At 41.2% G+C, this 15,111-nt stretch overlaps 2 protein-coding genes across 3 annotated transcripts; one reads left to right on the top strand and one right to left on the bottom strand.

Annotated features, from left to right (window-relative positions):
* The first annotated feature begins 981 nt into the window (after positions 1 to 981).
* Positions 982 to 6,016, top strand: rufy1 (RUN and FYVE domain containing 1). Its single transcript, XM_085902500.1, has 17 exons — positions 982 to 1,333; positions 1,755 to 1,934; positions 2,006 to 2,123; positions 2,305 to 2,406; positions 2,485 to 2,608; positions 2,679 to 2,740; positions 2,899 to 3,034; positions 3,196 to 3,297; positions 3,391 to 3,507; positions 3,693 to 3,860; positions 3,923 to 4,020; positions 4,077 to 4,196; positions 4,687 to 4,816; positions 4,916 to 5,010; positions 5,087 to 5,135; positions 5,204 to 5,281; positions 5,365 to 6,016. The coding sequence occupies exons 1-17, from the start codon at positions 1,024 to 1,026 to the stop codon at positions 5,506 to 5,508; spliced, it is 2,133 nt and encodes a 710-aa protein (XP_085758626.1). The 5' UTR covers positions 982 to 1,023; the 3' UTR covers positions 5,509 to 6,016.
* On the bottom strand, positions 6,000 to 11,969 carry hnrnph1 (heterogeneous nuclear ribonucleoprotein H1). Of its 2 annotated transcripts, none has more exons than XM_085902521.1 (11): positions 11,657 to 11,969; positions 10,410 to 10,505; positions 10,175 to 10,330; positions 9,785 to 9,928; positions 8,397 to 8,535; positions 7,663 to 7,841; positions 7,405 to 7,520; positions 7,156 to 7,291; positions 6,982 to 7,059; positions 6,802 to 6,894; positions 6,000 to 6,699 (listed from the first exon to the last, which is right to left on the bottom strand). In XM_085902521.1, exons 2-11 carry the CDS (start codon positions 10,489 to 10,491, stop codon positions 6,599 to 6,601), a joined length of 1,224 nt encoding a protein of 407 aa, XP_085758647.1. In that variant the 5' UTR covers positions 10,492 to 10,505; positions 11,657 to 11,969; the 3' UTR covers positions 6,000 to 6,598. The 2 variants fall into 2 exon arrangements, with proteins under 2 accessions (XP_085758647.1, XP_085758637.1); XM_085902511.1 differs by having other exon boundaries at positions 7,627 to 7,841; positions 11,657 to 11,967.
* Positions 11,970 to 15,111: the final 3,142 nt, after the last annotated feature.

The raw sequence follows: 15,111 nt of genomic DNA, 5'->3' as shown, positions 1-15,111 counted from the left end.
CACACAATCACAAATAAAAACTGTCTTTTTATAATTTGGATTAGAGAAACGATTATGCTTGCTTACATTTTAATAGGGGGACGCGGTCTCTCACTTTTTCTCTCTTGCAGGAAAAGTATTATTTTTAAGAGTGTGACAAGAATACTAGACTGGGAGGGTTCAGGCCAAAATAGACATGTCTGTTGGCACAACCCTCGCTGCAAAATAAGACCACTGCTGCGTCTTAAGTTACACACACCAGAAACATAAACAACAAGGCGCACAGGCTTCCATCAGGGCATCTCAATTTCTGTGTAATACAGATTTTGATCGACTAAACAGCAGTTGTTGCAAAATCATGATTTCAACCTTTTTTGCAACAGCGGACCACAAATCCTGGTAAAATACAGGGTGGTCTTAAAAGCCGTTATACATATACTTGTTTCATATGACATAAACTCCTAGTTATAGCAGTATCAAGCATGGATTGGAGTTTCTACAGCTTGAAGGAAAGTGTTAGGGTGTTATGGAAGGTTGAGGGTTTCAAAGTTAACATTTCAAGACAGGCATAAAGTTTTTAAGTCAAGTCATGTTTATTTATATAGCCCTTAATCACAGACAAGTCTCAAAGGGCTTCACATGTGCAAAATTGACAATTATTCATACAGTGGGGAAAAGTAGCAAAGTACAAATACTTGTTTTTTTTGTTTTTCATGTCGGTACTTTGAATTTTTATTTTTCTGAAGACTTTTTTATTTTACTCTATTTGAAAACAGATCTCTACGCTCTACTCCTTGCTTTGTTAATTGCTACAATACTTGTTTTTTAATGCAAGTGTTTTTGCCTTTAGGTCAAGAGTGTGAGTAATTTTGTTACTTTTGACAATAAGACGAATAAGACGAATTATGGATTTCCGTCGCTGCGGTTTACACTCCAGTCAATAGATGGCGGTAGTGAAATTATAGGCTCGCTTTAATGACCACCAGATGGTCACTGTGTGACGTGTCACGTGATTGTTCTGCAAGAAAGGAGGGGGGGGCAAACATGGCCGACGAGTTGGCAGAAGTAAACACAAATGCAGAAGATGGCGACATGCAACAAGAGCAAGAGGTTGCTAAACTTTCAAACAAGGAAATTGACGACAATGCCTGCGACTACAACGCTCTCGGCCCGGCTGAGAGTTTGCCGTCGGAGAGCAGCTGGTCGGCTCCTCTTTTGTCGCTGGCTCGCAAGGCCACCGAGACACTTAGTAGCGGGGTGAGCTACGCTTCTGCCCGGAGGAACTCTACTGAGAACACCGCGGCACAAAAAGAGCCCGAAACTGATTCAACCCACACTGGAAAGAAGCTTCCAGGTATGCAGGATACAATACCGATACCCTCGGCTCAGACCGACACTTTTCTTTGTAATTTTCCTTAGCTGTCAGATGTCAGACACATGACATCCATAGAGGAAATCTAGATGTTATGCCTCGGTCGTCATGCAGGCTTTCTTTGTTTTCAATTACTTTCTCAGACGTCTTACTGGCGTGTTTTGCACGGAAAGCTGTTTGAGCTTTTGTTCGATATCTTTGCGATCCTTGTACTATTACGCCGTTATGTTCTCACAAGTATAAAGATTAGAAAGATAAGAAGTAGAAGGTCTTTTTTCCAAGATATCCAATAAATCTTTTAACTGCTTCCAATGTAAAGCGACGCTCATAGTATCACGTTCTACAGAAGTCTGACTGTTTTTTAAAATGCTTGTGCTTTCTGTTTAAAAAAAAAAATAATCAGTGCTTGCTCCCAAAGACCCGATGGCAATAGAAAGAGCCAATCTTCTCAGCATGTTGAAGCTCAGCATCAAGGTTTTAATCCAATCCTCACTAAGTTTGGGCAGGACGCTGGACTCCGAGTACCCGCCCTTGCAGCAGTTTTTCTTAGTCTTGGAGCACTGCCTCAAACATGGGCTAAAAGGTAACGCTTCGAAAACCTGAACTGTCAAAGCAGTAACCGTATGTCAGTTCAGTTTCATTTTTTTCCCCCAGCCAAGAAGTCCTTCATCAGTCAGAACAAATCCATTTGGGGACCCCTGGAACTGACAGAGCGGTTGTGTCCAGAATCTGCCAACATAGCCACAAGTGCCAGAGACATGCCCGGCATCAAGTATGCTTTGACCAATTACTTGGTGGTGTAGTTTAAAATAGGGTCAGTGTTTCGATCTAGGGTTAGGGTTTCAAAATAGGGGTTCAGACTAGGGGTAGGGCTTCAAACTAGGGTTTAAAACTAGGGTTGGTGTTTAAATTGGATCTGTTTCACGACAAAAATGTGTCTGTTTGTCTTTTAGGACTGGTTTGGGGAAAGGAAGGGCGTGGCTGCACTTAGCGCTCATGCAAAAGACAATGGCTGACTATATAAAAGCTTTGTTGGACTGCAAAGATCTCCTCAGGTTCGTAAGAGTTTCATTCAATCGTGTCTAATATGTTGGTTGCCATTTTCCCACGTTATTATCACATTTGTGTCCTAGTGAGTTTTATGACCCCGGGGCCCTGATGATGGAGGAGGAAGGAGCGGTGATGGGGGGGCTGCTCGTGGGCCTCAATGTACTCGATGCAAACCTCTGTATTAAAGGAGAAGATCTGGATTCTCAGGTGAGCAAGTGACCTTCTCCCTTTGTATTGTTTACAGCTGGACACACAACGGTGATTTTCTCTTATTTAGGTGGGAGTCATTGACTTCTCCCTCTACCTGAAAGACTCTACAAGCACTGAGACCCCGAAAGAGTGAGTATCTGCTCACAAATCAAGGTCTGTGACTGGTGTGTGTCGTGAAAGATCATCACCTCTTTTTCAACAAAATTGCTGCCCCTCTAGTCTTAAAATGACATTTCCAAAAGGTATTTCATCTCCTCACCGTTTCACTCTCATTTATGTCTTTTCAGTAACGCCAAAATGACCGCCATCTTGGATCAGAAGCATTACATTGAAGAATTGAATCGTCATCTCAGTGGCACCGTTACAGATCTTCAGGCCAAGATGGACTCCCTGGAGAAAACCAACAGTAAACTTGTAGAAGAGGTCAGAAGTTGAATCAGTTGTCAATGGGAAGGGGTTGATTGTTATTTCAGAATGAATCAAATGCACTTCAGGGAGTCTTTAGTTTAAAATATTTGGGTAAATAAAAAATGCACAACAAATAATCCACAATAACTATTTTTGATCGTCTGCGTCTCATTCAGCTGGCGGCTGCGACAGACAGAATCAACGCTCTGCGTGAAGAACAGGAACAGCTGAGACAAGACAACGAGCTGATCTTGCTGGCCAGTCAGAAAAAGGAAGAGGTCTGAATGCAAATGCTGTTTGCAGTTTGACATGACTCCAAATGGGGGGGGGGATCAACTAGCATCTAATGTTTTTTTGTTTTCCTTTTCCAGGCAGTACTTCAGGATAGCCAGGTGGAGCTGGAGACGTACAGACAAACCCGGCAAGGCCTGGATGAAATGTATAATGTTGTTTGGAAGCAGTACAAGGAAGAAAAGCGCATTCACCAGGTCCAGTATCCATCATCAATCACTCGGAACTAGTTGCTATTTAGTTTATAAACATGTGGAGGCCATTCACCCAAAGAAGGGGGAATTAAGCGCCGTGTTCAGTGACATCATCCACCTTAACATCCGGTGGTCAGTTTTCTATTGAATTTGCGGTTTCTGCAATCTGACCTGTTGGCGATGTTTAGGAGTTAGAGCGAGAACTGGAGCTCCAGTTGGGGCTGAAGCAGGAGATGGAGATGGCCATGAAGCTGTTGGAGAAAGACTCGCACGAGAAACAAGACTCACTGGCTGCCTTGCGACTCCAGCTGGACCAAGTCAAAACTCTGAACCTTCAAATGTTCAACAAAGCACAAGTACGCGCTTGTGGTTAGACTTCAACACAAGACGTATTTTCACCAACTTTGGGGCTCTGCAGGATTTTGAACGAGAAGCGGCCAAAAAACAGGCAGAGGCTGAACAGCTGGAGCGGAAGATGGACGACATGGCAAAAGCCATGACAGAGCTGGAGCTGAGGTATGTTTTGAGCGTTGATCACATTGATGACGCTAACGAATCAACATGCTTTTTAGGCTTCAGAATTCCGAAAGGGATCGAGAGAAGAGCGACCAATCAGATAAAGACTTGAGGGTGGAGCTGGAGGCAAAAGTGAGCGCTCTTGAAAAACAACTGGGTGACCTGGATGCGCTCAGGTACACACTTTGTCATTATGCGGTGTGGAAGTTAGAATACTTTGTCATAACAGTTATTTGGTTTTAACTTTGGGTTTTCAAATTCATTTCGTGTTAATTAGTTGTCCAAGAAGCTTTGCTAGTTTTTGTTTTTTTAGAAAATGCTGTTGTTTTTTTTGTTGTGTTTTTATGTTAGTGTTAGTTTGTTACATAGAAAGAGCAATTTGTTGAATGCAAAAGCAGTTGCGGATCAAACCCACAACTTTTTGATCGGGAGACGACCTACTTTATCTCTGAGCCATGCCGTTTTATCGATTTCATTTCTTTCTGTTAACCGTAAAAACCTTTGTGCATTTATGATTAAATAGGGGCACAACTGCAAGTTTGTGTTTCAAGAAGAGAAAAACTAAATAATATTCAACTTTCATCTGTGTCCATTTTGTCAGGCCTTGTATGAATTCACAATGTTTCAAAGTGTACATTCAACTTTCTTTGTCTTCTGTGTGGTCAGGCTGGGCTTGGAGAAGGACCTTGTGGTTGAACGGGAACAGCGACAAGGCCTTCAGAAAAGCCTCCAGAGGGAGCAGGACAACAGTGCTGAGCTTCGCACGCAACTGCAACAACTCCAAGGCCTGCACGCTGTCAGTAATTCCGGGGTTCATTTGAAGGAGTAGAGCTCACATTATTTTGATGAAACTGTTCATTTCTGGTAGATGAATGGTCTACTTATTTCTTGAAAGGAGCTGCAGGATCTGAAAGAGGAGAAGAAGCAGCTGCAGCAGATGTGTGAGCAACAAGAGCAGGCTTTGCAAGAGATGGGGCTGCATCTCAGCCAGTCAGTGCACAATCAAGTTGACCAATTTTGTCTTAGTTGCCAGTGACACCTCATGTCGTGTTTTTTCCCCATCAAGGTCTAAACTCAAGATGGAGGATTTTAAGGAAGTTAACAAAGCCCTGAAGGTAAAATAGGAAATATTATTCTTTATTATATATTTGAAACACTAGTAAATACCGTTTGTTACTTGCAGGGCCACGCCTGGTTAAAAGATGACGAGGCTACCCAATGCAAGCAATGCCAAAAAGAGTTCTCCATCTCACGAAGAAAGGTAATTTCTCCTTTTATATTCATTCAGATGGAAGACAAGCGTTTCAATGTTGTTGTCTCACACCCGCCCGGTTTGGTTGTTAGCACCACTGCAGGAATTGCGGCGATATTTACTGCAGCACTTGTTCCAGTAACGAGCTGGCCTTACCTTCGTATCCTCGTCCCGTGCGGGTTTGTGACATGTGTCACTCGTTGTTGCTGCAGAGGAATTCATCCAAATCTTCTTGACACAACATTGATCCGCCACCATTTGGCTCTCACGCCGCACAGACACTGTTTCACCATGTTTGTTCATGAATGTCAATGTGGGGTAGAACTAAACTTGCTACCTGAAATTCAGGAACATCCATGTATTGCATGGATGCATTACTGTTAAATTATACTTTTCAGGGGGGGGGTGTTAACTGTCAAGTTGGCCAGGACTGAATGAACTCTTCTTCTGTCAGCTTTTCTATTATGTAGGTATGCTGAGGTTCCACAAAGGTTTTCCTTTTTTTCAGAATTGTCTTATTTTATAAGTCACAATGCAACGCACTCTGCAGTAGCTAAGTTTACGTCGGTCCTCTTGCATCTTTGCAAATAGTGTATAGAAAGATAAAAATGAAATCTATTTTAGAATGTATTAACTTTGTGGTGGATTGTGTACACAAGAGCTGTTTTCTATAATCTGGAGAACTACACATTTTTAACTTGATAAAGAATGAATAAAATTTGCAATGTTTTCATGACAGTCCAACTAGTTTATTCACTTTGCTTACAGAAAATACAAATAGCATTACAGGCAGAAGACAGGTCGTGTCAACTGATTCCCGATTGACTTGCTCCCGATGGTACGCGTCAAGAAAAAGTGCCTTGCAATTAGTCACCTCAAGTATGCTGCAATTGTCTATTTTAATTTTGATTTACATTATAGCACTGTAAATTAAACAAAAGTGTTGAGAAAGATGAAACAAGGTCTAAAACATTACGTTTGTTCGTGCACTCTTAGAAGATGTGGTAGAACATCAGCAACTCAAGATGGCTTGCATTTGCGTGTCAGAAGAAATAACAGACCAAATCCAGTATTGGAAATGGAGCCCCCTTACAGGTCACAACTGTGATAGCAGACAATGCTTTCCTATTCTCTGGACCATGCAGTGTAAAAAATTTTTTACAAAGCCCACAAATGCAATACGTTCACAACCGCACCTTGACCTTTAGTTTATTTATGGGTGAGACATTTGATTGCAGCAAAATGGCAAGGTAACACACACACACGTACAAAAAACTAAATGGTACAACAACGGTAAAAAAGGAAAGAAAAAAAGAAAAAAATAGCCTACATGCCCCAACCCCCACTGAGTCCATTCATGGAACTTCTGCTACTGCCACCTCCTCCACCACCACCATAGTAACTGCTTCCCATTCCGCCCTGGTTACCTAACAAGAGAGAGAAAATATACAATATAGAACCCCAGCGTTCCATGGTAATCTACACTCAAAAAGCTCTTTGGGGTTGAGGACAAATGCTAAGGCACTCACTATAATCACTGTAGCCGCCCATGTTCCCTTGGCTGCTGTAGCCACCTGAATAGCCGGAGCTCAGCTGGCCGCCACTATATGATGATTGACTCCCTGTGAGGGAAAACAACGGGTGAAAAAAGACATTCTGTTGTGCTTGCAACAAAACAAGAAGTTGGACTGCTTGCAAGCCATGCTTACCGCCCATCATTTGGCTGCTGTATGTGCCGTTACTGCCACCTGCTGTTGAGTTTAAGAACAGCTCCACATAGCGGTGCTCTGAGGGACACAAGAAGACCGACCACCATTAATCAAGGAAGGTTTCCTACGCTTTGCGACTTTTGACTTCGCCGATGCCACTTCTGCCAAACTCACGCATGTTGGCTTTGTCTTTGGACATGGCAGCCACAGCGTCCTCGTGTGTGGCAAACTCAACATCAGCCTCCCCGGTCACCCTGCCGTCGGGGCCGACCTCAATGTGAACGCGCACCGGATTCAATGGGGAGAAGAACTGCCACAAACGACCACAGCAAAGGGGGAGTTAACACCTTACGGTCTCCAAAAATAGTGCCCAAAGCGTTTGCAGTAATCTAATTTGGCCTTGCGAGGTCAACTCGGCCTTACAATGTAGATGTCCGATTCTGTGGCTCTGTAAGGAAGCCCCCTCATATGGACGCAGTGGCCAGTTGTGCTCTGGAAGGACGAGCCGCCGCCGTCGTTGTATCGGCTGTCGGAAACACCTGGGGCCGTTGACACGAAGACAATTTCGGAAGAATTATTTCCCGTCGCATTAGCACGTGTGCCATGCTGGCAATAAATGGAGAGAATGTCGCAACAATTGATCACCAAATCGGATTTCGCTCCTTCGTCCGCTCGACACACCTCCTCCGTAGCCTCCGCGGCGCATGCGGTCGTAGGAGCCGCCCCGGTTCATCATGTTGTAGCCGCGTGTACCAGAAGGCCGGTCGTACGGCCCCGGTCTCTGCATGCTCATGGGCTTCCGCTGGGGCTCATAATGAGTTCGCACCTCGGCGCGGCTACTCTTGAAGATCTCAATGTACCTAGTGTGCATAGGATGGCACAGTGAGGGAACGGGGAAAGGTTTAGCGGCGGGGTTTGCTTAAGCAGATTCTGTCTTGGTGTAGCCCATCACAGTAAGACGGTATGTTGCTTAGGCCATGTTAATTGAAATGGAGTTTAACTGCAAACAAAGAAGCTTGCTAATTTGGACTTTTCTTATGGTTACCTGGATTTACTTAGAACTCAAAATCAGAAGCCCCGTGTTGTTGCCGTGGCAGCCATTGTCCTGTTATTAGTGGGGCAGCGTTACCTGGGAAGGTGAGCTCTCCGTGTCCTTGCAAAGTTGCCATCCGGGGATTATCCTTACCAATACAAACCGCTACACATCAGTCGACTACTGACATACTATTTGTTGCCAGAATTTGTCAATTTTACTTTTACAAACATGTTTCCAAGGAACAATGTGTTGCATTCTGTCATGTAAGTTGTTAATGTGTTTTGTGGAACAAAGTCAACGTGTCAAGTGAGTTGATGTTGAGGGTGCACACCATAAGAAAAGCAGCAATGTTTCCAGCCAACCAACCAACCATCCCCACCTGTGCCCTATTCTTTCCTTGTGTTTCTTTAGAGCCTTTTCAGCTATATCTTGTGAAGCAAACTGCACGAAGGCCTCCCCCGTACTCCTCCCCTGGATGTCCACCGGCAAAGTTATCCCATTTGGCACGATTTCCAACCCTTCAACCCAAGGACAGATAACCCCAGCGGGGAACATATTAAATCACATGCCCAATCACACAAAGAAATGTCTCTAGAGAGAGAAATAGAGAGAGACAGAGGGGGAAAAAAAAAAAAAAACTTATGGAACACTCTAAACATCGTCACACATACCGGTTAAGTTGTTAACCGGCCACGGTCAATTTGGAACAGATTACAAGCGGAAGAAATGATAGACGACTGGGTAGAGGGATGGACAGGGGTACATTCGGCTAGTATCAGGTCTTTAGATGAAGAGACAATTTGGCAGTTGACATTCAAATTAACATTGAGTGTTGCTTACATTGCCATGTCCATTTAAAAAATGTTCAGCCAAATGGATGAAAGAAACTTTTTTGGCAATATATTCCGTGCTTCACGCTGCCATATTTCACCGGGGGTGAGCCGGTACGCTTCGATTAATAAGGTCAACGTAACAAGACTGACTCATTTTAAATTTACCGCAGATGACTTTTTGTATAGCTTGACTCGACAATGATGCAGGACAGCGCAGGTGTTGACTTTGCTCTTTTTGGACTACACTCCTTTCCTTTTCCTTACTGAAATAAAATGACTAGGGCTGCAACTGTCAATTGTTTTCATCATAAATTAATATGTGGATTATTTTCTCGATTAATCAATTAGACGTTTGTTAAGAAACTTTGGAAAAAAGGCCAACGCTTACATGCTTCTTGTCCAGAAGCTAGAAATAATCAATCTATTGTCACAGAAGTGCAAAGAATCAAGAAAATAATTCACATTTGCGAATCTGAAATATGAGGGAAGTAAAAATACGCAAAACAATCATTTGATGATGAAAATGGCCGATTTAATTTAGCAATTGCAAATCGATCACGTCATCGATGAAGCTTTAGAACTGACAAACAAGAGCTGTTAGGTGATAATGGCAGTAAACGAAATAGTGAGTAATAAAAAGGGGATAAGGAAAAAATAATAGCACAGGCACATCTCATTTGCAAAGCACATTCCTGCCCTTGAACAAAGCAAAGCTGTAAATTATCCCGCGCTTCTTTTGAATGTCTATCACTGTAAGAGATGTATCTCAATACTGGAATAACGAACAAGATTATTATAAGTCTTCCTCAGTGTCAGAGGGGTTTGGAATCGTAAAACGGACATGAATTGTTCAGTGTCTACGAGAGAATGGAAACAATAAAAGACGACTGGAGGGCAGATCAAATCACAGTCGCAGATGAAGAAAACTTCTTACCTGAGAAAAACTGGACTATCTCCTCTTTGCTGCAGCCAAAGGGCAGACCTCGTAATCGTACAAGCCCATCGCCGGCTGTCTCTGGACAATTTGGACCAGTGTGCTTCATGACCCAATCCATCTCCACATTGTTTGATTTAAACACTGTTAGAACAAAAGACGATTTACATTGGACTGCGATCACCTTTAAAGATGACATAAAAAGGTAATCTACAACCAAATGCAACTAGAGGTTTTTAATAGTTGTCAATACGTTTCAATGTATTTAAAGCATGTGAGAGGGGTAAAACCATTTTGGTTTTAATTCTCTTTCTATATTGAATATTTACAAGAGTGCATGGAATACATTCTGGCAATGAATAAGAAGAGTTTCTCTGTAATTACGCTCACCCTCTACATATCTGTGCCCCATAGTTTCTCTGTCCTTCTTCAAGGCGTGCTTGAGGTCTTCTTCTGCTTCCAGCTCGACAAATGCCTCTCCGCTGGGACGACCCTCCCTTGTGGAAGTGAAGTGGATGCCGCCGCCATTGCCAAGAATTTTACAATCTAAAATTGAAACGTAAGATACATTGGAAACGACCATTTATTTCAGCCCCACCACCACTTAAAGTAATCAGAGGCCCACCTGAGAAAAATCGCTGCACTTCATCCACCGAACAGGACCAAGGGAGACCCCTGATTCGTACAACGTACCCTTCATCAGCCATATCTGGTCACAAGCCTTTCAACAAAACATTGTAATCAGTCTCACATATGAACCTTCACAGTAAACATTGCATTTTTAATTGGGGTTATATATGAGACATCGCAAAAGGGCAGACCAAGGCTGTGTCTGAATACCCCCCCCCCCCCTTCCCCTAGCCTCTCGTTCACTACACAATCCCACACTAGATATGGCACTCGAAAGTAGTCGTGTTTATCCATTCGGTAGTTTTCTCCTCCTCGTCTATTAGGTGACCACTATGTGTCATGATGAAGCAGCGCATTAAGATCTTCATCTGTTTATTCTGAATGAAAAATATATAAGTTTTTTAAATATTAATTCTTTTGTTGTAGATATTTTCTCCTGGATAAAATGAATGAATTATACCCGTGGGATGTAACTATGCCGCTATGATAGTCCCACTTGCACCACGTTGTTTACCTGCTCGCAATGCATTGTGGTCTATATTCAACTTTAGAGTGAATATCGATGGTCACTATTTTTCCGCGTGCATGAGGGTAATTTTGTGCGTCCTACATATATGTTCCATTGACATTCGGACACCCGTACAAAATTGCGTAACTACGTAATGGAGCACTTTATAAGGGAATACTGTGCACATTCAGACACAAGCAAAATCATGCGTTTAATTATAATACAGCACAGACGTAGTTTGCGGAATCTTTAAGTACAACTAATGTTTTGGATTGGATTGTAACAATTGACTTTTGCGTTTTGAAGGATAATGCACACAAGAGAAATACAGCCGCAATAAAAAGTTGTTACGCTTCATCGAATGACTGGTGCTACTTCATAGAATGGAATACTTGGGCGCGTTAATCGCAAATGGCCAGTTCCTACAATATTAAGTTGGACAAATTACAACTATTGCTCTCAAAGACTGAAGATACCACATGAATAGTTAATGACCGGTTTTCTCCATATTTGCGCGCGTTCACAATACCGCACCCTGGTTGAAGAACAAAAGCGGCCCTCGCAGCCTGCGCCATTATAGGCTAACTCGTTAGCCTCCAGGTTAGCAGTTGCTAACTAAATGGGTCTATGTGTTTGAAAACCCTGCTAGTAGCTATAATCATACCACAGGATCTAAAATATGCCCTGGAGAAAGTATATAAAAATTAAAAATAAACAGCAAGAGCATTACTTACCTTTAATAATCACAGAGAGAACGCGCTGCGGAAAGAGAATGCGAAGGCCTTCGTGAGTGCGTGATGTAGCTGAAAGTAACCGAAGGCAAGGTTGCCAGGGGTTTGAACTAACCTCCTTCAAGAAGTACGAAAACACGCTTGAGACTCAATTGATAAGTTAATTCGCATTAGAGTCCTTTAAAATCTTTGAAAATCCTTTGATTGCTTTAACTGTTAGAAAATACGATACAATATCTAAATCGGACAAAATATGATCAAAACCTTTATTGCGTCTTTAAAACTAATTTGGCAACCCTGAAAGGCGCCCGAACGTTCCTCCACGCCCAAAGGGATGACGTAAACAAAGCAAAGGATGGCGGGCTGAGCTTTTTTTTTTTTAAACGCAAAATTTTCCAAATACAAACAATTCAGGCATACATCATTGTCACAGAAAAGTGTACGGTTGATACAACAGCAAAAATAAAAATAATACATAAAGAAAATTATATCATATTATATATAAGAAAAAACATTGTCAGGATCTCATTACAATGAAAATAGTCTGTGGGTATTTTTGCTTGTCATGTAATGCAAGGATTTTTTGTATAGCTTGACATCATTCATCCAACTATTGACCTCATATTGACGTATTTGCAACTATGGATGAAATATTTTAGCAAGATAGATTAAATTGTTTGGCAGGCTGAGAATAAACCTGCCCTCATTAAAAACATCAAACATTAAAATCTAAACAGACTTGTATTGATATTTCATGTGATAAGAAATTCAGTGTTCTTGTTTTGCTTTGTGTTGTTTGCATATCTCTCTATTTATCTACCTATCCAGACTCTGGCCAGTTACACAGTCCATATATCTGTTTATTCTGAACACTCCATTGAAGGTAAACTTTAAGGCTTAGCAACATAAGAAACACCGGTTACATACGGTTTCTCCATTTCTATTGTTTACATTTTAGTTCAACTCTTTAGTTACACAGATCGATAAAATATATATTGTGCATTGGATATCGGTTTATTGTTGCAATTATTTCTAGTCGAGGTGAGGCCACACACCTGCCAGCATGCTTTGCTGCACTCCTTGGAAATAGTTGTTTCTCTATCCATTGTCTCTCAGTCGCAACCCCCATTTTCATTCTTGAAGAACAATTTTAAAAAATTGGATTAAAATGTATATAAGTATTGTGTTTGAAGACTAATTATATTACAGTGGTTTACTAGTCTCTGACATCTTTGCAGACAGCATGGGCTCCATTCCCGTCACTGACACTGTGAATGGGAGTATTGCTAGTTGTCTACCCTGTGATAGCCTGGTGAGCTGTCCATTTGTGCAAAGTCATTTGGGACACGCTCCAAGTGTTTGCTACCCTTTCAGAACACAGCAAATGGGGTATGATATAGAAAGTGATCGGATGGATGTTTGTGACTGCATGGACATAGCCTGTTTCATGCCACATTCGTAAAACATGCGTGCAAGGTTCCGTGAAAGCGCAAAACTGGGCCATATTTTTGTAGACAGGCACACAAGCACCGTGTGTATAAACTGGTGCATCTTCATTTTCATCTCCAAGTCTCGTTTAACATATTTGGAAATTTGGCAAACCGCGCTGGGCGGCGTTCCAGCAGACTGGGGCATTTTCCAGTACATGCCCTCGGCGGACCTGGCAATTTAGTGACAGAAAGTGGACTATAGACCAGGAACCAGGTCTAAATTGTGGTGCAGGTAGTGTCACATGATTTTGGTGGATTTGATCAGACAGACTCACTCCACTGATAGTGTGGTGGATGTTATCAGATTCATTCATATGACATCGAAACATATGCATAGTTATGGAAATCAATTCATTGAATCGGCTGCATTTACTCCAGCGAGCAAGTCCGTTATGCTTCGCCATGTAGCTCGGACACCTCACGTGTGTGGAATTTAAAGGGAATAAGAGTAGTTACCTCGATTGGTCGGGAATCAAGTCAGCTGAGTTCACTTCCACTACAGCGCAAACACTCATTTCTTCAAGGGCCCATCGATGAAAATACCAAAAGAAGGAAAACCCCACCAATGCGCAAAGTTAGACTGTGCTTAATGCTAGACTTGTGCTGGCCACATAAATTGTGCTGTTTGACCTACTGTGGAACTGCACATTAATATTGGTCATCATGATGACTTTTGTAGAAATCAGTATTTTTGTAAGTGGTTTTGTGTAAAAGGTTCAAGAACAACTGATTTAGTAGATCCATGCAGACCAACTGTCACCAAAACATTTTTAATTAAATGTTTTTTCAAAGGTTCTGATCACCATTCTATAACTTTGCCGAATAGCATCTTTTGAAATAAAATAAAATGACAGTTTATGATAATTTCCCACATGATAATGTGATTTTGGTCAATGTATACTGTAAGCTTAAAAAGAAAGGTTGATGGTATATTAAATTAGTGATAGACCGATCATGTTTTTTTTCACGGTCGATACTGTCATCAGAAGGAGATATTTGGAGGTGATTTTCATTTGCGGTAAAAAGGAAAAAGATGCCGTCAAAATGTTCATAATAGAAAAAACACAACTTTGCTTAAATGCTTTTAATTAAAGAGGTTCAATACCATTTTTACATCGATGCAAGTATGCTTACTCAACTCTTGAGTAATCACCAATACTAATACCAAATAACCAATCCCACTATACATTTGAAGCAGAACAATTCTATCAAACCCAATACAGATAATTCTGAAGAAAAACCTTTTGTTTATTTCTAATGAAAGGCACAACAGTGACTTTACAATAGCCAATTTGTGTTAAAACCCCCCCACAAACAATTCACTGTGATTTAAGATTTATTTGTAAAAAGATAACAATAATGCAAAATAAAACAACTTAATAAATTTTAGTCTTTGTTTAAAATAAATTGGAGTGCAAAATAATAAAGGTTCCACTGTGACATTATGACGTTGGCTAAATATTCTTTTTTAACCTATACACAATAAGAAAATATGAATAAAGATAAAATACAACATATAACCATCCAGAGGAAACATCTTTTTCATACTAAAGGTATAGGTACATACAAGTACAATAAATTAGGCAATGACTTCAGCAATTTGTATAATACACGCGAGTAAATAAAAACGGTATGTTGCCCGCACTGCATTTAACAGGAAAAATCAACCTTAACAATATACTGAATAATAACAACATTCCATTTTTCTCAGACAACGAAAACAGGTAAATTTGTACATGCGGTAATGCAGAAAAGTCACCATACAGCCCAAATTAGGTAATTCCAAAGATACATTTAGGTAACAATGCACTCTTAGCATTAAAATAATCCAAACATAGATCCAAATATAATAGAGTGCATACAGTCGACTAATAAAAATTTCATCATAATGGTCATATGAGAGAATGGACATGGATAGAATTCAAAAGAGGGAAAAAAACCATCCATTTATCAGAGTAAGCAAGTAAA

The sequence above is a fragment of the Syngnathus leptorhynchus genome, chromosome 2, assembly GCF_054491065.1.
Source record: "Syngnathus leptorhynchus isolate UIUO chromosome 2, UIUO_Slep, whole genome shotgun sequence".
Classification (NCBI taxonomy): Eukaryota; Metazoa; Chordata; class Actinopteri; order Syngnathiformes; family Syngnathidae; genus Syngnathus; species Syngnathus leptorhynchus.
The sequence above is the reverse complement of the archived record's forward strand: the minus strand, read 5'-3'. Positions and strand labels throughout refer to the sequence as shown.